Source organism: Antechinus flavipes, chromosome 5 (genome assembly GCF_016432865.1).
Source record: "Antechinus flavipes isolate AdamAnt ecotype Samford, QLD, Australia chromosome 5, AdamAnt_v2, whole genome shotgun sequence".
NCBI lineage: Eukaryota > Metazoa > Chordata > Mammalia > Dasyuromorphia > Dasyuridae > Antechinus > Antechinus flavipes.
In genome coordinates, this window is record NC_067402.1 from 187,583,268 (window position 1) to 187,609,693 (window position 26,426).

General features: G+C 37.9%; 1 protein-coding gene across 1 annotated transcript in view; it reads right to left on the minus strand.

Annotated features, from left to right (window-relative positions):
* Positions 1 to 5,557: 5,557 nt before the first annotated feature.
* Positions 5,558 to 26,426, minus strand: part of VAMP1 (vesicle associated membrane protein 1) — a 35,265-nt gene continuing 14,396 nt past the window's right edge. The window contains exon 5 of the mRNA XM_052000265.1: positions 5,558 to 6,099. Coding sequence (XP_051856225.1) covers positions 6,059 to 6,099 — 41 coding nt within the window. The 3' untranslated portion in view covers positions 5,558 to 6,058. The remainder of the gene's footprint in view (positions 6,100 to 26,426) is intronic.

The following is a 26,426-nucleotide window of genomic DNA, read 5'->3' on the forward strand; positions in this document are numbered from 1 at the left end:
GTAAAGTGGAAGCAGTACTGGACCTGAAGTTCAAATTTAGCCTTCCACACTAGCTATGTGACTTGCCACTTAACCTCTGCCTGCCTTACTTTCCTCAACTTTAAAGTACAGATAATAATAGCACTTATTTCACAGGGTTATTATGAAGATCAAATGAGATAATATATGTAAAAAGTACATTGCCTAGTGTCTGGAAATAGTAGGTGCTTAATGAAATTTTATTCCCTTCTCTTATCCTTCCCACCAGTCCTTATATAATAATCCCTTAGTCTCCAAATTATAGACTATTCGATTTATCATTTATCATTTACATCCTTAATACTCTGAAAAGTTACATGCAAATGAATTGATGGCCTACAAAACTATACAGTATCTCAGGAAGTGCTCTGATTTCAAACAAAACAGGTTTTCTCAGGATATTTTCTTTATCAGATGCTCTCCCTCTTAGGTCCTCAGAATAGTCTGCATTTCAACATTTGATTTAAAAGAATGTATTTTTTCATAATGTGAATATATCCATTTTCCTTAAATAAGTGTTATTTTTCTGTCCCTTTAAGCATCTAAAATGTTCATATATGAAAGAGCAGTACCTTATACCTATATTTTTTGACTTGTACCTAGATTTGATTTATGAAATCATCCACCTAATAATGTCCATATTCAAGGCACTTACTTAATTCCCAGAAGGCAGCATCCCCTTCTGTCAGGGGAGAAAAAAGCCACTTTTATTAAAAGCTCTGTAGAAAGGGGGGACTGAAAACAATTTTAGAGAGAAATGGGAATATAACTAGGAATAAGATGCTTAGGATTCAAATTCTGCCATTCTATGTGCTATTTTGAGTGAAATATGTGGTTTGTGTGATCAAGAGAATTCATGAAGCTCTGCTCCTTTGGCAATAACTGAGAGGGGAATGGAATGATCCCTAAGGACTCAGGCAGTGAATAGATGAATAAAGCAATTTTTCCTAGCTTCAGTGAATCTAGATTTCTGTGACTCTGACAGGAAAATTCCATGAGAATCAGAGCCAGGCCTGCATCTGCAGGGTAAAGCATTGCCTGATGTTCCATAGCAACACTCCTATACACCAGGGTATTACTCTCACCCTTTGTGATAAAATGCATCCTTTTTTTTTTTTTTTTTTAAACTTTCCAGGGTTTTGTTTGTTTGTTTAACTTATTTTTATTCTGAACTTTGCAATCATTTCCTTATACATGTTAGGGGGGAAAAAGTGGATAGTATGTGAAATTACAAATGTCTATTGTGTATTTCTTGCTTTTCTTTTAAAATATGATAAATTCAACTCGTACCTTTCAAAACTGTCCTATTTTTCTGTGCTTCTTTTTGTTATTCATTCTCTTTTCCCCATTTGAAAAATTCTCTCCACGGCAATCTCTAATAAACTTTAGAGAGAAAACATCTACATCCAGAAAGAGAACCATGGAAATTTTTTTTTCCTTTTCTTTTTTTTTAATAACTTTTTATTGATAGAACCCATGCCAGGGTAATTTTTTACAGCATTATCCCTTGCATTCACTTCTGTTCCGATTTTTCCCCTCCCTCCCTCCACCCCCTCCCCAGATGGCAAGCAGTCCTTTACATGTTGAATAGGTTACAGTATATCCTAGATACAATATATGTGTGCAGAACCAAACAGTTTTCTTGTTGCACAGGGAGAATTGGATTCAGAAGGTAGAAATAACCCAGGAAGAAAAACAAAAATGCAAGCAGTTTATATTCATTTCCCAGTGTTCTTTCTTTGGGTGTAGCTGCTTCTATCCATCCTTGATCAATTGAAACTGAATTAGCTCTCTTTATCGAAGAGATCCACTTCCATCAGACTACATCCTCAAACAGTATTGTTGTTGAGGTATATAATGATCTCCTGGTTCTGCTCATTTCACTTAGCATCAGTTCATGTAAGTCTCGCCAGTCCTCTCTGTATTCATCCTGCTGGTCATTTCTTACAGAACAGTAATATTCCATAACATTCATATACCACAATTTACCCAACCATTCTCCAATTGATGAGTATCCATTCATTTTCCAGCTTCTAGCCACTACAAACAGGGCTGCCACAAACATTTTGGCACATACAGGTCCCTTTCCCTTCTTTAGTATCTCTTTGGGGTATAAGCCCAGTAGAAACACTGCTGGATCAAAGGGTATGCACAGTTTGATAACTTTTTGAGCATAGAGAACCATGGAAATTGAACGTAAATCAACACATGCCATATTCACTTTTTTCTGGTTTTTTTTTTTTTTTTTTACTCTCTCATTGTTTTTCCCTTTTTTCTGATTTTTCTCTCCCAGCATGATTCACAAAGCAATATGTATTATAAATAAATAAATAAAATGTGAAGGAAAAAGACTCTCAGTGATTTTCTTTTCCTTTTTTACTTTCTGTTTGAGGGGAGCTACTCTGTATTTATCTCTCCTCCCCCTTTTACACATACACCCCTTTAGGAAAAAGAAAAACAAACAAGAATAGTTAAATAAAAGAAATTCCTATATTGACTGTCTCAAAGAGAATGTCTTACTCTGCATCTTGAATCAATCACCTTTGTCAAAAAATGGGTGGCAGAAAATGTTTGTGGCAACCCTTTTTGTGATGGCTAGAAACTGGAAACTGAGTGGATGCCCATCAATTGGAAAACGGCTGGGTAAATTGTGGCATATGAATGTTATGGAATACTATTGTCTGTAAGAAATGACCAACAGGATGAATACAAAGAGGCCTGGAGAGACTTACATGAACTGATGCTGAGTGAAATGAGCAGAACCAGGAGATCATTATATACTTCAACAACTATACTGTATGAGGATGTATTCTGATGGAAGTGGATTTTTTCAACAAAGAGAAGATCTAATTCAGTTCCAATTGATCAATGATGGACAGAAGCAGCTACATCCAGAGAAGGAACACTGGGAAATAAATGTGGACTGTTTGCATTTTTGTTTTTCTTCTCAGGTTATTTTTACATCTGAATACAATTCTTCCTGTGCAACAAGAGAACTGTTCAGTTCTGCACACATATATTGTATCTAGAATATACTATAACATATTTAAGACTACCTGCCATCTAGGTGGGATAGAGGAAGGGAAGGGAAAAGTTGGAACAGAAGTGAGTGCAAGGGATAATGTTGTAAAAAATTACCCAGGCATATGTGCTGTCAATAAAAAATTATTTAAAAAAAATAAAATTTGTAAAAAAATGGGTGGCAGGCTTTATCATCAGTCTTTATAGCTGATTATTACATGAGTCAGAGTTCTCAAGTCTTTCAAAATTATTTTTCTCTATAATGTGGCTGTTAACTACATAAATAGTTCTAGTTTTGCTCACTTAATTCTAATGATATAATTGGATAATTGTGTACTGATGGTGTAATCTCAGGGGGAAGAAGTTAATAGTTTATATGATCAAAATAAACATGTTTTTTTTTGGCTGAGGCAATTGAGGTTAAGTGACTTGTCCAAGGTCACACAACTAGGAAGCTTTAAGTGTCTGAGATCAAATTTGAATTCAGGTCCTCTTGACTTCAGGGCTGGTGCTCTATTCTTCTGCCACCTAGCTGCCCCATAAATATGTATTTTTTTAAATCTATAAAGGAGAATAAGAAAGGATTTTCTAGGGACTGAGAGTGATAATTTTTTAGATCCTAACGTGTAATGTTATGTAACACTTGACATATATGACTCCTATTTCTTGTACGAATGCAATCAGTCTACTATCAATCTTAACTATAGGAAAGATGTGGCTATTAATTAACCAAAAAGGAAGTACAAAATTAGAGTTGTCCAATACGTATATTGGTAGGTGAAGTATCAGCCATTTGCTTCTCCGAGAACTTCTTTCTTCTGGTAGAGTGCTGAACCTGGAATCTGGAAGATATTGCTAAGTTCAAATATGGCCTCAGATAGTTACTAGCTATGTGACTCTGGGCAAGTCACTTCACCCTTTTTGCCTCAGTTTTTTCATCTGCAAAATGATTTGGAGAAGAGAATCGTAAACCACTCCAGTGTCTTTGCCGAGAAAAACCCAAAAAGGTCACAAAGAGTGAGATCCTGGTGAAAAAATGACTAAATGTCAACTCCTCCTAAAAAGCTGCAGTATACTCACTGGCCACCAGAGGAAGCTGATTCTACAAATTTTAGACTACTGTCCTCCTAGCACATATGTGACTTCTCACAGAAGGGAAGGGAGTTAGGGAGGGTGGGAGGCAGGGAGCAAGGAGATATGCATTTATTAAGCACCTACTACAGACACGGTTACAAATTTCTTTGATCTTCATTACAATCCTGGAAGGTAGATGCTACACTTTCCATTTTACAGTTGAAGACACAGAGTCAGGCAGAAGTTAAATTTACTTGCCTAGGATGACACAGCTAATATTTGAGATGAGATTTGAACTTAGGTCTTCCCGATTCCAGACCCAGTATTCTATCTATCATGGCACCTAGATGCTTCTAATAGCACTGATTGGGTTCTGAAGTTAGATTAGAGAAAAATGAAATTTTGATTCTAAAAATAATACAAATAAACAGAAGAGATATTTCAGCTCCTACCCTATATCTGAATAGTTCCATCAAGATCAATGAACTCTCATTGGATACAGCCACCTCAGCCACACCCTTTATTAGGCAAAGCAAACACGCTTACAAAGGCAGAGTAATGATCCAGAAGTGCTCATGCCCAGAGTTCATAAGGAGGAACTAAGAAGAGAGAGCTATATGTTTGAGGTCAAATTTAAATGGAAAGGCAAGAGCAGAAGAAAGACAGAACTGAGAGAGAGAAGAGGGGGAAAGGAAAACGGAGAGGAAGTGAAAAGAGAGGAGAGGAGGAGAGAAGAAAGGGAAAAAAAGGAGAGGAGAAAAGAGAGGAAAAGTAAAGATAAGGAAAGTGGAGGAGGGAGGGAGAAAGAAGGGAAAGGAAGGGAGGAGAGACAGTGATAGAGAGAGATGTAGACTAAGAGACAGAAATAGGCTGAGAGAGAAATAGAAAGAGAGAGGAGAGAGAGAGAGGAAAAGAGGAGAGAGAGAAGAAGAAGAAGAAGAAAGAGAGAGGAAAAGGAGGGAGAGACAGAGAGAGAGAGACAGACAGAGAGAGAGTAGGAGAGGGAGGGGGAGAGAGACACACAACACACACAGAAAGACACAGAGACACAGAGAGAGACAGAGACAGAGAGAGACAGGGAGACAGAAAGAAACAGAAATAGAGAGAGAGAGAGAGGGAGGGAGGGAGAGATAGAGACAGAGACAGAGACACAGAGACAGAGAGACAGACAGAGAGAGAGAGAGAGAGGAGAGAGAGAGAGAGAGAGAGGAGAGAGAGAGAGACAGAGAGAGAGAGAGAGGAGAGAAAGAGAGACAGACAGAGATAAATAGAGAGAGAGAAAGAGAGACAGAGAGAGAGACAGAGAGACAGAGAGACAGACAGAAGGGGGGAGGGAGGGAGGGAAGGAGGGAGAAAGAGACAGACAGACAGACAGAGAGGGAGAGAAAGAGAGACAGACAGACAGAGATAAATAGAGAGAGAGAGAGAGAGAGAGACAGAGAGACAGAGACAGAGACAGAGACAGAGACAGAGACTGAAACTGAAACAGAGAAACAGCATCATTTGCCCACACTGGTTCTGTTTCTCTTTCCCCCCCATCCCCACCCATAAATGCTTGACAAGAAGGAAGAAAAAGAAGCTCTGATGCACTGTGGAACGTCTCCCATAGAGCTAGGGGTGCTCTCTGACCCCTCTTAGTGGGATGTTTGGATCCTTGATAAAGGACACAGGTGACATCCGCTCCCGGTTGGTCTGCTGGCCCCTGTGACTGGAGTTGCATCCACTTTTCTGGGTGCCTGAGTCAGGAAGAACAGCCCGTTCAGCAGATTCTAAGAAGGAGAAACAGCTTGAATGTTTGGGGACTCTGCCAGCTCTTCCTAGGCCCTCCCTGGGGGGAGGGGAGATGTCTCACCCTCCCTCCCGCCCCCAAAGGCTCCGGTCTTGAGCACATGGCAGCAGGAACATGGTTTGGACTCCATGCGTCTTGAGTCTTAGGTCTCTTTTTCTACCTAATTCTTCTCCGGGCATTGGTTAGGAACCAGCAACCTGAAAAATACATGTTTCCAACACTGGTTAGTTATGTCAGTACAAGAATTCTTGGCTTCCTGAGTCAAAGTCAGAGGCCTAATAGGAGGCGCTTCCTGCAGCTACACATCTGTCTCTCTTTTAAAATTTATTTAGTATTTTATTTTTCTCCAGTCATATATTAAAATATATATATATATAAATAAAATATATTAAAAAATAATTTTAACATACATTTTAAAAAATTTTAATAGCTTTTTATTTACAAGTTATATGCATGGGTAATTTTTCAACATTGACTATTGCCAAACCTTTTGTTCCAATTTTTTTCCTCCTTCCCCCCACCCCCTCCCCTAGATGGCAGGATGACCAATACATTAACATACATTTTTAAAACTCTGAATTCCAAATTTTCTCCTTTCTTCTTTCTCTACCCTACCCCCCCCACTGAGAAAGCATGAAATTCAATATAGTAATAATGTGTAGTCAAGTAAAATATTTCCATAATAGTCATATTGTAAAAGAAAATATAGACCAATAAAAGAAAAAACATCTCAAGAAAAATAAGAAAAGCAAAAAAAAAAAAAAAAGTATTCTTTCTCTGGGGATGGACAGCATTTTTTTTTTTTTTATCATTAAGTCATTCAGAGTTGTCTTGGGTCATAGAGTAATATTGTAAGATGATAGCTTATTTTCAGTATTCTTAGCTGTTACTCTGCATAAACTCATGCAAGTCTTTCCAGGTTTTTTGAGAGCATCCTGCTCATCATTTCTTACAGTACAATAATATTCCATCAAAATCACACACCACAATTTATTCAACCATTCTCCAATTGATAGGCCTTCCCTCGATTTCCATTTTTTTTGCTATCAGAAAAGCCCTGCTATCAATATTTTTGTATTTATAGCTGCTTTTCTTTCTTTTTTTTTTTTTAATCTCTTTTGGGAAACAGATCTAGTAGTGGTATTATTAAGTCAAAGGGAATGCATAGTTTTATACTCCTTTGGACATAGTTCCAAATTGCTCTATAGAATGCTCAATCAGTTCACAACTCCACCAACTGCAATTATACATCTTTTGGAGTCATTTTCAATCAGATCATCTTTCCCTAGCTCTCAAGTTTTTTTAATAGCTCAGGTCTGAAGTAAAAATGAAATATCTTACTATCATTTTTGAGGGCAATATAATTATGGCAATGAATTATTGTTTTATAAAGCTTCACATATTCATATACTTATATTTTAAACATTTCTTGAGGGAGCAAATAAATGTCTTATACCTGACATCTTTTTAGTACAATGAGAATTCTTTCTAGAAGGAATTCTGTTAATTTCCTTTTAAGGGAGATTGTAGACAAGAACAATACCTAATGAGCCAGAATTCAAGAAAATCCTTATTCCCCTCTCTTTGGTGAGCTTAGCCACTATAACAAGGAAAAAGAAATATTTAAAAATAAGTATTTACAATTTGCAATTCAAAGCTCTGGGGCCTAATCTATGGAATTTACAATCACTATCCCTTAGGAATCATAGCAAATTGATTAATACTGATTGGAATAGAGAAGGGTTCCAAATGAATTATTTCTCACAATCCTAATTCCTCCCTCTCTCAAGTTAGTTAAGTTAATTTTCCCTTAAAAGGCATTAAAAATCATCTCCAGTCTTAGTTGTTCTAGGATTAAAAATTCAGGTTGTTGACATAATTTCCTGGTTACCTCAATATAAGGTGGGAACACCCCACTTTATACATCTATAGTTGATAGATCTCAATGAGTAACTCAGACAAAGACCTTCATTCAACTGAATCAAATCAAGATGTCCTCAATGTCTGTATTTATTGGATTTCCTTCTTCTATAGCTAAGTATATCTCCTTTTTTATTGTTGAATTATCTCCAAATGTCTCATTTTGTTGCAATATTGAACCTAAGCCATCAAGGAATTAGCCTAAGTCAGGTTCAGGCCAGAACAGGTTGTCTCTGGAATGATTTCAGCCTCCATGTGCATCCACAGAACTTTTGTGGGAGGCAGGCTCACTGGACGATAGATTACATTGTGGGAGCTTATTTTGGAGTTTGGGGGTTGATTCTAAATCAAGCCAAAGTGCCTGGTGCTTTTTCAGGAGCTCCACACATTTCAGGTTCATTTGAGTATGAATTTCTTTTTTTTTTTTTAATAGCCTGCTTGTTCTATCATTAAATGCATTCAGACTTCCATTTCGAATGTACATTGGTTTTGCAAGGATTCACTGGAGAAATTTATGCTTTGTCCTGTGTGTCCCAGGGGATGAATTTTCACGCAGGACAGTTTGATTTATCATCTGAGGGTAGTGAAGATAGTTCATTAATCTCAAGTCTTCATTTCTATTAGTTCTCTTCTGTCAGGAAAAACTGGTTTTCCTTTTTTTCTAGTGTTTTTTTATTTGGGGGGGAGGGGTTCCTTCTTGTTTTTTTAATTTAAATTTTGTCCTTTCTTTGCTTCTTTAGGATGACATGGGTCCTTTTAAATGCCAGGCAGATGAAGACCTATGAAAATTTTGTAAAATGTTGTTTACTTGTTGAATTTGTACAACTTTGTAGGTTGGATCTGTGCCCTCACAAAAGATTGTTCATTTTGAGATTGTCAAAAGAACTGTACTGAATGTACTGTTGGAATAATTTGCAAAGCATTCAGGAGCCCATTAAGAATAGTACTATTTGGACCTGGCTGAAAAATAAAAGGCATGGGGGAAGCAACTGAAAAGACAATGATTGAGTCTCCCACAGTCCTCACAAAATTAAAAATTAAAAATATTTTTAAAAATTAAAATTTAAAATTTTTTTTAAAAAAATTGTCAGTGAATGTGCTCCATGTATCCCCAGTTGATTTGTTTGGTTTAACAACTATTAAAACGGGGGGAAGAGTGTGGAAAGAATAGACTAGGAGCTGAGCATACAATCTGTTCCCATCCAGTGGGAGGTTTGCTTTGGCACCCTTGATAAAGATTTTATGTGACACAAAAGTCCGGATGGGTCCCTAGGACCCTGTGACTAGGGTTGTGTTCAAGATGATTGGGGACTAAGTTAGGAAGTACCACCCACTCAGCAGGTTCTCAAAGGAATAAAAAAATAAATAAATCCCTGCCTTTTTCTCTCTTCTTTCAGCTTGAACTTCAAGCAAGAAAGTAGAGAATTTCCCTTCCTTGTCTCCTGTCCCACCCCCGACTCAGTGGCAATACTGGCCTTCATCTTGAACACGAGGCAGCAGGAACATGTACTTGTCAAGGTGAACCTGAATCTGCCTCCTTCTGCCTTTCTGTTTCTTCCCTGAGCACAAATTGGCAACTAGCAATCGGCAAGCCTGAGAAAAGTCCTGAGAAATAGATACCGCCAGCTTTGGCGGCTACCTCATAAATTCAAGAATCCGTGGGTTTCCAAGCCAGTGTCTGTTGCCCAACGGCTGTACTAAGATCATAAGGTCATGCATTTAGAAGGAGAAAATTAGACATTATATGGTCCCGCCCTTTCATTTTACAGAGGAGGAACTGAATCTAGAGAGATTGACTACACAGGTTGTAAGGCACAGAGCTAAGCCCTGTTCCTCTGATTCCAAATCCAGCAAGCTTTTCATTTTAAACACTCTGTAATCCAATTAAAATGGCGCATCCCACCTCCATGCCTTTGCAAATGTTATCTTCCTTGTCTAGAATGGACTCCTTCCTTCCCTTTACCTTAGAGTCTCTCTCTTGCTTTAAGCAACTCAGACACCATCTTCCACAGGAATAATTTTCTGATCCCCTCAATTGCTAGGGGCCACCTTTCCAAACTATTTTATATTGAACTTTGTATTTTTGTATTTATTAACTTTATATTTGTGCTGAATGTATGTATATATACTGTTATATGTGTTTCTATATTTACTTACTATTCCTTCATTAGAAAATAAGTTAGTTATGAGTAGAGACAGTTTCATTCTTTGTATACTTCTACCTGTAGTATCTACCTAGCAAGGTGCCTAGGATATGGTAAGCACTTAATAAATATCTATTAATTGATTCTCTTCTTTTAAATTGTCACTCCTCTCTATGGCAGCTACTTTGGTTGCTATAAAGAGAAAGATTTTTCTTCTATCAGCTCCTTTCTTTTCAGTATAAAATCTTTTCTATTAGTCAATAAATATTTGTTAAGCACCTTCTATGTCCCAGGCAACCACATTAAGCACGTAGGACACAAAGGAGCTCACAATTTTAGGGAGGAAACAACATGCAAATAATTAAGAACAAAAATGGTATACAGAATAATGGTATACAGAGAAAGACATTAGAATTAAGAAGGATCAAGAAAGACTCTCTAAAGGAGGTGAGACTTGAAGGAACCCCGGATGTAGAGATGAGGAGGGGGAGTATTCCATGTAAAAGATATAGCCAGTGGAAATGCTTGAAACCAAGAGATGGAGATTCTTTTATGTAAAACAGCCAAATGTCATAGGCTCTCAGAGTATGTGAAAGGGTATAATGGGTAAGAAAATTAGAAATGTGTGTGGAGCTGGGCTCAGGTTAGGAAGAACTCTGAATGCCTGAAGATTTTATATTTGATGCCGGAAGTGATAGATAGGAATCATTGGAATTTATTGCATGGGGGCGTAGACTGTCCCATGGTCAGATTAGAGTTTGCAAAGATCACTTTGATAGCTGAAGAGAAGATAGAATAGGGAAGACTTGAAGCAGGCAGATCCACCAGCAGGTTATGCAACAGTCCAGGTATAAAGTGATAAGAACCTGCATCAGGATAGTGGTAGTGTCAGAGACATGCTATGAAGTGTCAGAACATTTTGGAAAACCCTTGTTTCCCTGAGCTAAGGCCTCTAAAAAAAGGCTGTGCCCTGAGCTTGCATAACAATAATCCTTTGTGCTCTGGGTGATCTCACACCCTTGGAAAATGCATTGCTTTGACCAGCCGAGGGATTTATCATTTTAACTCTCCTGATTGTCTAGGGATCTGAGAGCCAACATCTCTAACATACTTATAATCCCCGTTCCTTATACTCCTTTTCCCATCACAGAATTCTGGTTCTGTGCCCAACAGAGTAATCACAGCTCCCCAAAATTGAAATAATGAACTTAAGAATTATTCCCATAGGACCCGTGGGAACAGCAACTCAAGATCTCAGAATGGATGCAATGGTCGAGAGAGAGAGAAAGAGAGAGAGAGACAGAGACAGAGACAGAGACAGAGAGAGACAGACAGAGACAGACAGAGAGAAAGACAGAAAGAGACAGACAGAGACAAAAACAGAGAGAGACAGAGAAAGAGACAGAGAGACAGAGAGAGAGAGAGACAGAGACAGAGAGAGAGACACAGAGAGAGAGACAGAGAGAGAGACAGACAGACAGAGACAGAGAGATAGAGAGAGACAGAGACAAAGAGATAGAGAGACAGAGAGAGAGAAACAGAGAGACGGAGAGAGACAGAGACAGAGAGATAGAGATAGAGAGACAGAGAGACAGAGAGAGAGACAGAGACAGAGAGACAGAGATAGAGAGAGAGACAGAGACAGAGAGAGAGACAGAGAGCCAGAGAGAAAGGAGAGAGACAGAGAGAAAGAAGGAGACAGAGAGACAGAGAGAGAGAGAGAGAAGGAGAGAGACAGAGAGACAGAGACAGAGAGAGACACAGAGAGAGAGAGACAGAGAGAGTGAGAGAAAGATGGATAGGTAGCTAGATATTTAGATACATACATACATATATACATACATACATACATACATACATACACTTTCCCTTTCCCTCAGCATGATAAGCCTTCCTACTTGGGAGGGGAGGTTTCCATTTACAGACATCATTTTCCTTATGCTCAAATTAAATTTCTGCTTGTACCCTGACTCTCCTGTCTCTAGCTTGCCTCGTGCAGCTCTGGACACCCACAGGTTAGAGGCCAGTTCCAGTCTGACTGATAGAAGGTAATAGGCCTTGGCAACAAATTGGATATGTGGGGTTAAAAAAGAGTGAAGAGATGAGGATGACTTAGAGAATGAGCCAGGGGTCCTGGAAAAATGGGGATGCCCTTAATAGAATAAGGGGGAAAGATTTTGGAGGAAAAATAACGAGTTCAGTTTTGGATAAAACTGAATTTAAGATGTCTACTGCAATCCAATTCAAAATGTCTAACAGGAAGTTGAAGTGAGATTGGAAATCAGCAGAGTTAGGGCTAAGTAAGTAGATTTGAGAATCACAAGCACAGAGATGATAATTGAATGTTAATGAGATCACCAATTAAAATAAGATTGGCAAACTCCAGGAAAATACAATCTTACCAACCCTTGTTACTCTTACTCCATCCCTGGCCAAGACTCCTTCCTTCCCACACTGAAGAGAATGTGGAGAAAAAGGAAATCTGCCTTAGACTCCATTTTCCTAACCAGCTTAACACGTATAACACTTCCCAAATCTGTCGTTCTACCCTGAAATTCTTATCTTCTACTGATTGCAGGGATAAAAATAACATTTTGTTTCAATGGCCCCTAGTTTCTTCCCCAAGACATCTTATCCCCAATCCACCCCAGCCACACACACCTGCCTCCATACTCTTAACAACTGTCCCCTCTCTTATGAATCTTTCATCTACTTTGCTACTTGCTCTTTCCCAGCTATCTATGAACATGCTTAGGGTCTCAACAAAATCCTACTAGTTAATCACCAAATCAAGGACATGTTTAAAAATTCCTTTGTTATAAAGTTTTCATCTGGGGTGGAAGGTAGCATGGTACTGTGGAAAGAACGTTATATTTATTTAAAAAAAAAAAAAAGGAAGAAAGAAAAAGAGTTAGTTATATACTTAAGACCTAAGACCTGAATTTGAATCCTATCTCTGCCACTTAGCACCTGTGTGATCTTGAATAAGTGATTTACTTTCTATGAACTTCAGTTTACAGATCTGCAAAATGAAGGAGTTGGACTCTGTTACTTCTAAGGTCTTTAATATTCTAGAAAAAGCTTTAAAATTATAAAATAGGCCTGTCTGGATTTGGGGGAGGGGGCAGTAAGATGGATAGTGGATAGTGTGCCCCAGGCCTGCAGTCAGGAAGATCTGAATTCAAATATGGCCTCAGACACTAGCTGTGTAATCAATCCTAAGCAAAAACCTGTTTGCCCCATTTTCCCCATCTATAGAATAGGGACAATAATAACACATACTCCTAGGGTAGTTGTGAGAATCAAATGAGATAGTAATTGTGAAATGTTTAGCACAGTGCCTGGCCCATAGTAAGAGCCATACAAATGTTAGCTATTATTATTATTCGAATGATGCTGAATGAATGTTGAATGAAAAAGTGAGTAACATGGTTTTCAGATGTTTAGAACTCTCCTTTGTTCTTACCAGCTCTTTCTTTGGGCTAGACTTATTTTTTTACATGTCATAGCCTACCAAATAAATTGAAATTTTCTTTTTTTTCTTTCTTGCTTTTTTTTTTTTTTTTGCGAGGCAACTGGACTTAAGTGACTTGCCCATGGTCCCACAGCTAGGAAGTGTTAAGTGTCTAAGACCAGATTTGAACTCAGGTCCTCCTGATTTCAGGGCTGGTGCTCTGGCCACTGTGTCACTTAGCTGCCCCAAATTAAAATTTTCTTAAGAACAGCAAAGTTTTTCTTCTTTGTGTCTTTTACGATGCACACAGCTTGATGAATGTTTTTTTCCTAACCTCCAGTACAGTGTTACCATATTGCTCATGATGAAATTTTTCTTGCTATATAATGGTTAGTGGATTTTAAAAACTAATATTATATATTTAACATATATTGGACTACCTGCCAGCTAGGAAGGGGTGGGGGCAAGGAGGGGAAAATTTGAAACAAAATGTTTTGCAATTGTCAATGTTGAAAAATTACCCATGCATATGTTTTATAAATAAAAAGCTTAAAAAAAAACCCTAACGTTATTATATATTTTTAATATAAATGCCATTTAGGGGAGAGGGGAAGGGGAAAAAATTTGGAACACAGGGTTTTGCAAGGGTAAATGTTGAAAAATTATCTATGCATATGTTTTGAAAATAAAAAGCTCTAACAAATAAATAAAAAATGTTATTGTTCTTCCATTTTCAAAACAATGCTACACTTCAAAGGAATCAATTAACAACCCCTCTGCTTGTCCTGTTCTTGGGATTTTTGATTATTTTGAAGAATTAAATAAGCTGTTTTAGAGAAATATTTTTCAGTTCTTGGTGTTATTCATAACTTTTAACTGTATCTGTCTTTGTGCTTTGGCACAAATGATCCTATTTCTTTGGGGCTTGACTTCTCTACACAAACAACTACTACAGTATTATTTAATAGTCAATGAATTGTGCTCTGTCAGAATTACAACACTTGCTTGTTTCTTTGGAGCAATATCCATTCTTTAAAACTACCAAATTAAGGGACAGCTAGATGGCACAGTGGATGGAGCACTGGCCCTGGATTCAGAAGGACCTGAATTCAAATTCAGCTTCAGACACTTAATACTTAACTAGTGGTATGATCCTGGGCAAATCACTTAACCTCAATTGCCTAAAAAAAAAAAAAAAAAGATAATCTCTAACTCTTTGGATAGCAAGATGGCTCAGTGGATAGAGTGCCAGACCTGAATTCAAATCTGGTCTCAGACACTTAACACTTCCTAGCTGTGTGACCCTGGGCAAGTCACTTCACCCCAAATGCCTCAGGGGGAAAAAAAATTACCAAATTAAAAACCCAACAAAAGAGAAGAAGGAAATGTGTGTGTTCCAGCTCAGTCCAGTTTCATCTAGTCAGTCATCCTGAAAGTAGAAGTACTCGACCACTATTGTCACAAACTGAAGCCACATAAAAATTACAGCTTGTTACAAATAATTTGCTCCCTACTGCATGATCCCATGATGATTATAATTTATCCTGTATGTAGCTTGGTTCTAAATAATTATTTGCATGTTGTCTCTTTCACTGAACTGACTTTTGTCTTTCTTCTTATCCCCAAGTGTTTAATAGTGGCTGGTGAGCAGGAGGCGCTTACTAAATGTTTCTTGACTAGCTGACTGATCCATGAGCCGCTGACCATAACATTTCTCTTCTCTTAGCTGCAGGGACACCATTTCAATTCAAAGATTCAGCAAATATTCATCAATATTCTATAATAATTCATCATACTATATACAAGACACGGTGCTCAGTGCTGGGGAAATAGATAAAAAAACTACCTGTAAAAAGCTCTTACAGAGTTTTTAATCTACTTGGATGGATATGACATGTAGAGAGTATAGAGAATACAAGAAAGAAGAAAGAATAGGTAAGGGCAAATGAGATCTGAGCATCTGAAAACCATAAACCAGGTAAGGGGCCCTGGGAAAAAGGGATGTTTTGAACATTACAGCTCACTATGTTTTCCTCTCTGTCACACTTATGAGAGGCTTGGCATTTAAGCTGAATCTGGTTTAGACTCATCAACATCCTGTTCTTTCAGGATGTCTAAAGATATGGTGAACACAGTTCGAACGGAAATTATTTTGTAGCACAGGGGGTGATCTCTCTCTCTCTGTCTGTCTCTCTCTCTGTCTCTCTCGCTGTCTCTCTCTCTCTCTGTCTCTGTGTGTGTGTCTCTCTCTCTCTCTCTCTCTGTCTCTCTGTCTCTCTGTCTCTCTCTCTGTCTCTCTCTCTGTCTCTCTGTCTCTGTCTCTGTCTCTGTCTCTCTCTCTCTCTGTCTCTGACTCTGTCTCTCATTCTCTTTATCTCTGTAGTCTTTCTATCTCTGTCTCTCTTGTCTCTCTGCTTCTGCCTCCCTCCCCCCCAGAAAAGTTACCCTGTTTGAAATGCTCCAAATATCAGCATCCCCTTGAAACCATGTCATAAATCTCTACCACCTTTTATTAACAAGCCAGAGACATATTAGTTACAACAGACAATATCCAACCAAATTGAATATCAAATAAAGAGATAAGAACAAATAATTTCCATGGGATATAATATCAATAGGGAAAGACAAAAGTATACACATGGAGGGTGCTCATAGAAAAGGCTTTCCCCAATGACATGTATCCATTCAGTTGTCAAACAACTTCTCCCTCGGTTTCAACTCTTGCATCCACACAACTCCCACTTTATTTCAGGTCATCATGACTTTTTTTTTTAATGAAAGTTTTTTTATTTTCAAAACATATGCATGGAAAATTTTCGACATTCATCCTTGCAAAACCTTGTATTCCAATTTTTTCCCCTCCTTTTCCTCACCCCCTTCTCTAGATGGCAAATAATTCAATATATGTTAAATATCATCATGACTTTTTAATAGACTCCTAATTCACCTCCCTGTTTTAAATCTCTCCTGACTCCAATTAACACTGCTACCAAAATGATCTGATACTCCCCTACTCAGTGCACTCCCAGTGGCTCTACAATCAACTATAAACTCTTCTGTTTCATTATTAAAGCCCTTCACAATCTGGCCCCCATTTATCTTTTCAATCTCAGTACGAATCATTTCCCCTGCTGCTTGCCCCTACCTCATATTCTAAGATCCAACTAATAAGGCCTTCTTTGTGCTTGTCAAATAGACCCTTCACTTACAGTCTCCATGAATTTGTCTGGCTTATCTGCCAGGTCTGGCCCTCTTCATTCTATCCAATTGGTAGGACCCCTCACTTCCTTCACGACATAACTCAGAACTGAATGTAGATCAAAGCATAGTATATTCACTTTTTTGTTGTTGTTTCTTTGCTTGTTTTTTTTCCTCATGTTTTTTCCCCTTTTGATGTGATTTTTTTCTTGTACAGAATGATGAATATGGAAATATGTTAAGAAAAACTGCACATGTTTAACCTATATTGGATTGCTTGCAATGTTGGGGAGAAGGGAATGGAGAGAACAAGGAAGAAAAACTTGGAACATAAGATTTGCAAAGGTGAATAATGAAAATTATCTTTGCATGTATTTGAAAAAATAAAATACTATTAAAAGTGGGGAAAAATACATAATTCAGAGACCATCTTCTGGAAGCCTTTTCTGATCTTCTCAATTTCTGGTGCTTTCTCTTCTTAGCTACACTGCTCTTAACAGCCTTATATTTCTTTGGTATTTATTCTGCATATATTTATTTTTTAAATATGTGTGTATATATGTATTTTACATATATAGAATACAAGTTATTTAAGAGTAAGAGCCACTTAATTTTCCTCTTTGTATACTCAGAATCTTAGTACAGTGACTAACTCCTCATAATCACTTAATAAATGTTTGCTGATTATTTTTTGGTGTCTGCTTTATTGACCACTTTTATTATTCATTTCCCTACTTTCCAATATATTTTTGGGTGAGGTATAGACTTGGTTTTAGTGTAATTTTAATACCATCACCCCAAATGCCATTTTATACCTTTCTCTGTCTCAGTCTAGTCTTCCTCAGAATTAATGTTATTTGATTTATTGATGAACATATAGCTAAGTACCAGAACATATAGCTAAGGACAGAGAACACGTATTCCCACACAATAAAGCAAGCATAAAGAAGCAAACTCTGGGAAATAGAAATACCTGGAAAATACATAAGGTCAGAGAAGTTCTCACTTAACATTTTCATTGGTGATGTTATCATGGTGCTCTTCTCTGAGGACCCCTGGGAGTCATCTGCTGGGAATCTGTTGGGTCTTGCAGCCAATACGTTTCTGTCTTTGATCAACTTCTAAATTTTATTTCTTTAGGGCCATTTCAGCTCTGATCTGCTCTGGTTCAGTGATTAGAAAGTCTAATAGCAGATTTGCCACTCCTTAGTCATACCTAATATTATGAACCATCACACAGGCAAATGGCAAACAAAAACAGAGCGCCCTGAGGCATGAAGAGATTGAGATGTAGTGCTTGTGTTTGGTGCTGAAATTTGTGCTCTCAGACAGTTATGTGAGTTAGAAATTCCCTGTACCAACTATTTACCATGATTCTATTCTGTGCCCCCAAACCAATTTCAGGGACCACTGAAAACAAAACCCAACCGGAACAACAAAGCCTATTTTATTTTTTACAATAGCTTTTAATTTTTCCAACTACATGCAAAGATAGTTTTCAACATTCACCCTTACAAAACCTTGTCTTCCATATATTTCTCCCTCCCTCCCTAGCAAGTACTCCAATAGCTATTTTATTTCTAAGATCCTTTCAAAACTGGCATGCAACAGCAAGACTAAGTGAAGAAGGTAAAGTTATTGTCTTCAATCTTCCTGGCCTACATTCCTGCTTTTATTAAGTCTATCTGGCAGCAGAAAAAAGAAGTGGCTTTTGTGCTATATTGGGGTCATCATAAAATGACTGCCTCCCTGAACATCAAAGCCTACCTGTTTCTGCTGAGCCATCTTTCACTCCAGGATGACTACCACCAATTACAGCTAACCATTGAATTTCCCCGTGACATCCACTGCTAAGGAGAGAGAGATTGAATGAAGGGAAGTCGATCTTTCTGTTTTCTCCCCAGTCATTTGGGGTCCCTGAGCAATGGAGGAAGTTTTTTGGAGTTTGTTTTTTGTTTGTTTGTTTTGTTTTCTGGGTGTTTTTTGAGGGGGGATGACAGGAACCAGGGAAAATAGGCACAAACCCTAGACAGGATAGGGTATTTGGCTTATTGACATTTCTATTTCTCCACCCTTTCTAGTTGCTCCTTCTTTGTCTCTTTTACTGGCTCCTCATCCTTTTCCAGACCCAAAGTGTATCTTCCCAAAGGTCTGTCTTTGGCCCTTGTCTTTTCTCTCATTATACTTTCTCCTTTTGCAGTCCCATTCACTTTTGTGGCTCCCACTACTACCTTAGTCAGATAACTATCCAATCTCCTCTGAGCTCCAGGCCATAAAAAATCTCCACTTGGATGTCCCATTAACAACACAAATTCACCATGTCCAAAACTGTCTTTCCCTCTAATCATCTCACTTTGACATCTTCCTCTATCTCTCCTAAACTTTGGGATTGATTATTTTGGACATTTTTTCCCTTCACTCCTAATTCTGAATTAGTCATCAGGGCCTATTAATTTCACTTTTGCAACACTTTTCATACCCTCTGCTTTCTCTCTATACCTATTACCACCACCTCAGCACGAAGATTTACTCCATGCTGATTTATATTATAACAATAACCTCCTCACAACTTCCACTCTCTTCTCTTCACTCTGTGTTCTTATGTTTGGGGAGAAGGGAAATTAGGGGAAGAGAAGGAGCAAAGGGTATGTGGCTGCTTTCCCTTCCAGAAGACTGCTCCTGACCTTGGAATATCTACTGATTTTCTCTCTGACTCATCAGAATTTCACCTGGAGAATGGCCAGGAGGCAAAGCCATCTCTACAGGAGTCAGAGGGAATGATAGTCACCTGCCATACAGTAAGAGTGTGAGGTGATTATAGCAAATCAAAACTTCCATTGTCTGCTTTAACTTTTGAGCCCAAGAATTACTGATAGTAGGTTTACATAAATGGCATCTGGGCACATATGTTTCTCTGACAAAATATAGAAGATAGGGTGAGAAATCTGTGATTTCAGGTCTTCCTAGTCATGGCAATAAAGCTAACATTGCTGCTTTTGCTTTCACTGTAGTAAGAAATCTGGGAAGTAGAGGTTTCAGATCTTACTAGAACTAGGGGAATTAGGGAGTTTCAATACTATTGGGAAGATTAAAATCCTGAATTAATGCCATCAAAATAAACCAAATAAATTATGAATTATTTAGAAGAATGTTCATACTCTAGATTAGATTTGACTGAACCTAAGCTGATATTTAAAAAAAAAAAAAAGACTGAAGGTCAAGTATCTTTCAAAGATCTTATCCTATTTCTCTTCATCACAACATTCTTTTTCCTACCTACATATACATAAGAAGCACCAACCTCATACTAGTAGGAAATTTCACCATTTTGCGTAGAAATGGACTTGTGACCTCACTATCTGTCAAATGTGAACACCCAACTCTCTACCATTGTGACCTAATGCCCAGCTTTTGCAAAACACTATTTCTTATCAATAATAAGTGAATCATTAGTTACTAGCCAGACTGAGCTAAGGCAGAAGTAATCATAGCTAAATTGGGCTTTACAAATGCCGATGTTCTTAAAAATCAAGTCAAGAAAATGTAAACTTTACTGATATGATAATGTACAATTTGGCTAATAGCAGGGTTATCAAGGAATAGAATGAGTCTAAAGAGATAATGAAGATAGATGACTCTTTCCATTGAAATATCTACTTTATGTAGATGCAGATTAGAAGAGTCATAATTACTTGTGGCTTCAAATTGTTAGCTGCTCGACCTCTCCTCTCCAAGTAGAATTTTCAGGACTGGGGCCCAGGTTCCTTTTAGTCCCTCTGTACATGTGTAAATAAGATTGCTTTTTACTCACAGGTCTAGATCCTAAGAACTTTTCCAAATCCACTGATGTGATCATACAGTTTTTGTTGGTTTTACAAGTGGTATGATAAATTCCTCTCCTCAAAGATACCTCATCTTATTGCAAAAGTTTTCAAAGATTGTATCAGTGAAACACAAATTTTCTTTATAAGGACAAACTTTTGAATGTCCTACCCACATTTCTTAATCACTATCTAACTTCCTTCCATGAACCAAGGAAAAGATGAGTAAATACACACATATATAATATTTCCATTATTCAGACAATAGGATTCAGCATCACACTAAAAGTACATAAAGACTAACCACAGGGAATAAAAAAAAAAATGAAGGCAGGACTAGGGTAAATATTGAACTGTGTATACTAAGGGATGAGGGAGGAACAGAATCCCAACAATAACTCCTTTTTCTCTGAAGTTTTTGTAGTACTTTGTACTTTTGTCATATATAACATTAGGCATCTAGATGTAATATGAGAAGTCTTAGGACATGCTAGGAGGTTCAATGGAAAGAACACTAGAAGTGGAGTCAGGAAAATCTGAGTTCAAATCTAGCCTCATATTCTTACTAGCTCTGTCTGCCTTAATCCATTGGAGAAGAACATAGCAAACCACTCCAGTATCTTTTCCAAGAAAACCCCACTGTGCTTCATGAGGTCACAAAGACTCAGACACGACTGGACAAATCTTGCATGAGAAGACCTACCTTTCCAAATCAGAAAGTGAAAATATAGAACACTTGGGCCTCCACCTACTGGGCCATCTTGGAGATAGAACTTTTGTCTTCTAGTGACTACTTTCTTTGCCCTTCTTCAACTCCTCCAAAGATAAGTGAGAGACAGAGGAAAGAAGAGGAAGATTAGTTAGGGTCCACAGTTCCCCTATCTTAAGGAACTCCAAAATAATGGATATTCATGAGCCTTTGGACTTTGGGAAGTAAATGTCTCAGATCCACAAAGAATCTATTCCTTATTTCTCATTCAAAGGGTTCAACATGATGAAATAAAATTTGCTCCTCCTATTTGGAACTATGTCCAAAGTTATCAAACTGCCTATCCTTTGATCTAGCAGTCACTACTGGGTCTCTATCCTAAAGAGATCATAAAAGGGGAAAAAAGGACCCACATGTGCAAAAATGTTTGTAGCAGCTCTTTTTGCCAGGGCAAAGAATTGGAAAATAAATAGATGCCCCTCAATTGGGGAATGACTGAATGAGTTCTGGTATATGAAGGTAATACAATATTATTTTTCTATAAGAAATGATGAGTAGGCTGATTTCAGAAAATCCTGGAAAGACTTTTATGAATTGATGCTGAAGGAAGTGAACAGAACTAGAAGAACATTTTATATAGTAACAACAACATTGTATGATAATTAGCTATGATAGACTTAGCTCTTCTCAGCAATACAATGATCCAGGATAGTTCTAATAGAGTTGGGATGGAAAATGTCATCTATGTATGGAAGCTGAATGCAGATAAAAGTATACTATTTTCATCTTTTTTGTTTTTTCTTATGATTTTTCCCTTTTGTTTTGATTTTTCTTTTACAACACAACTAATGTGGGACATATGTTTGAAATGATTGTATTTATATTACTCCCAGATTGCTAATTGTCTTGGGGAGAAGGGAAGGCAGGAAAAGAAGGAAGAAAAAATTAGAACTCAAAATCTTACATAATTGAATATTGAAAGATAGTCTTTACATGCAATTAGAAAAATAAAATACTATTAAGTGGGGAGAAAATTGTGGAGTCTTAGCTTTTATATTGTGTGAAATATAAAATCTCTTCAGAACTGCTCTCTATGAACATTCTAATTTGTCAAAGATAACATTTGCATAGCAGTGAAGGGGATTATTTCTTAAAGGAAACACCATGAAAGTCATTTGAGGACTGGACAGGGAGTCTGAGATGGACAGAAAAAAGTGTTCTGGAGAGAAAGCACTCACCACCAGGGAATATTCATCAGTCTTATGGCCAGTCTCTAGGTCTAGTCCCTGCTGCTGCTACTGCTGTTATCACTTCCACAACTGAAGGATGAAGGAACCAAGATGAAGTTTTTGGCCATTATGTTTGCTCAGTCCCATTACAACACCTTCCTCTCAGCAGCTTCTTCCAATTCTCCCTCAGCCATATGCTCTTCCCAGTCTTAGTCATGGTCCTTCTCCTCCTCCTTTTCTAATCCTGTAGAACAGAGACCAAATCCTGCCTCATCCCTTCACAAATTAAATTTCCCAGGATCTTCACAGGAAAAGCAGAATCTGCCTACCTCTTGAGAGGCTTGTGATACATAGGCTTTCATACTGTTACTTATATTCAAACTTAAAACTCCCTCTTATTTATCTGTGCCTTATCCATAGTGCCCAGCATAGATTCTGACTTAACCAACATTTATTACATTGATCCCTCAAGCCAGGAGCGACTGATTTATTCTTTAAGGTCTCAGCATACTCTGAACTTTTTGTAATTTTTAAATCTATGTGTATACTTTGTTTTTCCCTATTAGATTCTCAATTTTTTGAGAAAGATCCACATTGCTCCAATTCAGTGAAAAGAGTGCTGGTCTTGAAGTAGTTTGGCAATTACTGGCTATTTGACAAGCCATCTAAAGTAATTATTCTACTACTTTAATTCCTCATCTGTAAAATGATGTTAATATTCTCACTTCCAACTTCACAAGGTAGGGATAGAGGCTAACTATGATTTCTTTGGCATAAGAAACTTGTGGATAAGGAGACTCCCCTCCTTTAAAAAAGGTTATTATCTTCATTAGAATTACTGAAAGCTCTGAGAAGTTAAATGATTACTTGTCTAGGATGTGTGAAAGTTGGGATCTGAATTCAAATTTTCCTAGTTGCAATCAGCTCTCTCTTCTCTAGAATCTATACCATTAAGTACACGGGTTCCTAACTTTTTTAGTATCACAGATTTCTTTGGTTGTCTTATAAAACCTATGGATCCCTTCTCAGAAATGTTTTTAAATGAATGCAGGAAAATACAGAAGATTACAAAGGAATCAAATAGGTTGAAATAAAGATACATTTTTCCTGTCAAATTAAAAAGTCCTGACTATAAAGAAAGCACCCTATAAATGTGAAATACTATTCATTTTTGTTTTTCCCTCAGCCCTAAGTAAAAAGCAAAAAAGTTGAATTGAATCAAATTGAAGATCCAAATGTATGAATCACTAATGATTGGATTTCAGGCAGCTTTTTAGGCTGTGAAGAATATTTTTAGTGAAACACTGGGTTGAAGACTTTCTGAAATCATTTCACAGAAGCGACCACCAACTCCGCCTACTCAAGAAAGCCAAATCTAATGAGGGGCCACAGTGGGTAGAAGCAAAAAGATAAAAAGAACAGAGGCAAAAAACAAGAAAAAAAAGATTAAAAAAACATATAGCAGATATGTTGAGACCACAGGGGATGTGACTTGGTAGATTGGGCAGGGGGAATGGAAACATAGAGTCATTTTAAGAGAAGTAGACAAACAGCTTCAAGGCCCCTATGCTGCAAAGCATATGGGGGAGTAGAACAGGTCCCCCATGCCTCAGCCTCCTTTGGGGGATTAGGGATTTCAGAAGACCCCAGTAGAGACTGAGAGAAAGGTCGGACTGGGGAGCTAGCTGAGATTTCCAACTGAAAGGCAGATGCTCTCTTCTCCAATATTCTCCAATAACAAAGCTATCCTTAGGTATTAGGTAAAGAATGTAATGGTCCATGATGGGGGAATGATCTACAAGTACTTAGTAAGGGAAGGAATTCCAAAACCAGGGAATAGCCAGTAAAAAAAAAATGCTCTGAGTCGGGAAATGGAATATCTTGTTCCAGGAACAGCAAAGAGTCCATGTAATTGAATCATTAAGTAAGCAGAGAGAAAGGTAAAATAACACTGAAAAGGAGAAAAGGATCACATTATAAAGAGTTTTAAAAGCCAAGCAGAGGATTTTATATTTGATCCCGGAGGTAAGAGGAAGCCACTTGAGTTTACTGAATGGAGAGGAAAGAGGAGAGATATTGTCAGATCTCACTTTAAAAAGCTCAATTTGACTGAGTGCAGGAGGATGGGCTCTAGATTTGAGGCAACAGTTTATTGCAATTGCCAAGAGAAAAAGAGGTTGACAGAACTTGGCAAATATCAGAAGGGGGAAGCTGGGAGAGAGTGGGGAGTGAAGGAGGACAGCTCCATTGTGAGCCTTGGTGTCTGGAGGGGTGGTGGTACCCTAGACCCAACAGAAAAGTTAGAAAGAGGGAGGGGTTGGGTGGAAAGATGATGAGTTTAGTTCTAAGGTTGAGTTTAAGATGTCTATGGGACTTGCTGTCCAGTTGGAGATACGAGACTGGAGGTCAAGTGAGAGAAGTCAACTAGATAAATTGATTTGAGAATCACAAGCATGGAGATGATCATTGAATCCATGGGAGCTGATAAGCTTATAAAACAAAATAGGATAGAGTGAGAAGAGAGCCCAAGACAGATTAACTCATAGTTATTAGGTACAGTCTAGGTAACAAGGCTGAGAAGAAGGAGATAGTAGTTGAACCAGGAAAGAGCAATGTCACAAAAATCTAAAAAAACAAGCAAACAAACAAACAAACAAAATAACCAAAACACTAGAAGCACCTAGGAGAAAGGGATGATTGCATGTCAAAGGCTGAAGAAAGCTCAAGAAGTATGAAGGCTGAGAAAAGGCCATGACATTTGGAGATTAAGAGATCACTGTTAAATTTGGAGGGAGTAGTTTCAGTTGAATAAGGCTGAAGCTAAGTGATATAGTATATAGCACAATGGGCCTAGAGAAGCTAAGTTCAAATCCAGCCTCAATTAACCTTTGTCTTCCTCAGTTTCTCCAAATGTAAAATAAAGGGTAATAATAGCACTCACCTCATAGGGTGATTGTGATGTTCAAATGAGATAATATTTTTAAAGGGTTTAGCACAGTCTCTAGCATATAATAGGCACTAAATTAAACTGCAGAGAATTAAGAAGAGAACAGGGGAAAGGAAGTATTAGAATAATTGCATGTAGATGACCTTCTTCCAGAGTGCAGGCAGGAAAGGAAATTAAAGATATTGCCAAAGATTTGCAGGGCAATGGACAAACCAAGTAAGTGTTTCTTTCTCCTCTCTCTCTCTCTCTCTCTCTCTCTCTCTCTCTCTCTCTCTCTCTCTCTCTCTTCTCTCTCTCTCTCTCTTTTTATGCAACCAGGGTTAAGTGACTTGCCCACCTTACTAGCAAGTGTGTGAGGATGAATTTGAACTCAGATCTTCCTGACTTCAGAATTGATGTTCTAATCACTGCATCAACTGGATGCCACCAATTAAGAGTTTCTTGAGGATGGAAAAGAAATGGACATGTTTATAGGAAGGAAGGAAGCAATCAGTAGTTAGGCAAATATCGAAAATTAATGAAAGAGTGGAGATGAGAAGGGCAATCTGTTGAAGAAGATGGAATGGGAACACTTGTGCAGAGATTTTCCCTTGGCAAAAAGAGCTACCTCTTCATGTGAAGACACCAGGGAGGGAGGAAATAGCTTTGGAGGACACCTGAGTAATGTGAGATGAAGAAGGAAAAGGGAGCTCTTCATGAATAGCCCCAATTTTCTTTCACTAACCATTAGACAAGATTCTCAGCTGAGAAAGAGTCAGGAGAGGTTTGAGGAGGGGGTCAAAAGGCTTGGGATTCTGTGATGAGGTGCATAGAGAATTGATTTAGAAAGGTGTGAAAGGATTGCCTTGCCACAGTGAAAGCCCTGATGCGATTATGTGACAAATATTTGTAATAGATCCATTCAGCAAAGATTTATGATTTTTTCCAGCTTCATTCAACAGCACATGAATAAGCAAGAAGGCTGCTAATAGTGGGTCTGGGTAAAGATATATTTCCCCTTAGCCCCCAAACAACATTAAGCAATCACTATATTTCAAGGTACTGTTAATCAATGATAATATAAAGAAACTAAAATATATGCCTAAAAGAAGAGATATGGAAT